The 457-nt window shown below is 55.1% G+C and overlaps 1 protein-coding gene across 1 annotated transcript in view; it reads left to right on the top strand.

Annotated features, from left to right (window-relative positions):
• Window positions 1–3: 3 nt before the first annotated feature.
• LOC108804195 (polycomb group RING finger protein 1-like) overlaps window positions 4–457 on the top strand; it is a gene marked incomplete at its 5' end in the record, with an annotated part of 2516 nt that continues 2062 nt past the window's right edge. Inside the window, 2 exons of the mRNA XM_018575950.1 lie at window positions 4–133; window positions 235–309. Of these exons, the coding sequence (XP_018431452.1) occupies window positions 4–133; window positions 235–309 (205 nt within the window). The remainder of the gene's footprint in view (window positions 134–234; window positions 310–457) is intronic.

Raw genomic sequence — 457 nt, 5'->3', positions numbered from 1 at the left:
AAGTATCTGCAGACCAGCAAGTATTGTCCTCTGTGCAACATCAAGATCCACGAGACGCAACCGCTCCTCAACCTCAAGCTGGACCGCGTCATGCAGGACATCGTCTACAAACTGGTACCCCGCCTGCAGGAGAGTGAGTATGAGGGGTCACATGGGACACGGAGGGGAGGGGCTTATAATACAGCCAATGTGGGGCTATTATTCCAGCTCCATGACCTCTTTTCTCTCCATCAGATGAGGAACGCCGGATTAGGGAATTCTATCAATCTCGAGGATTGGAACGTGTATTGCAGACGCACGCAGTGGAAGGTGAGATTGTGTCTCCTCGCTGGCCTACCATAGAGAGGGGCTCCTCGCTGGCCTACCATAGAGAGGGCCTCCTCGCTGGCCTACCATAGAGAGGGCCTCCTCGCTGGCCTACCATAGAGAGGGCCTCCTCGCTGGCCTACCATAGAGA

Source organism: Nanorana parkeri, unplaced genomic scaffold, assembly GCF_000935625.1.
Source record: "Nanorana parkeri isolate BGI_ZX_2015 unplaced genomic scaffold, ASM93562v1 scaffold6157, whole genome shotgun sequence".
NCBI classification, from domain to species: Eukaryota; Metazoa; Chordata; class Amphibia; order Anura; family Dicroglossidae; genus Nanorana; species Nanorana parkeri.
The sequence above is the reverse complement of the archived record's forward strand: the minus strand, read 5'-3'. Positions and strand labels throughout refer to the sequence as shown.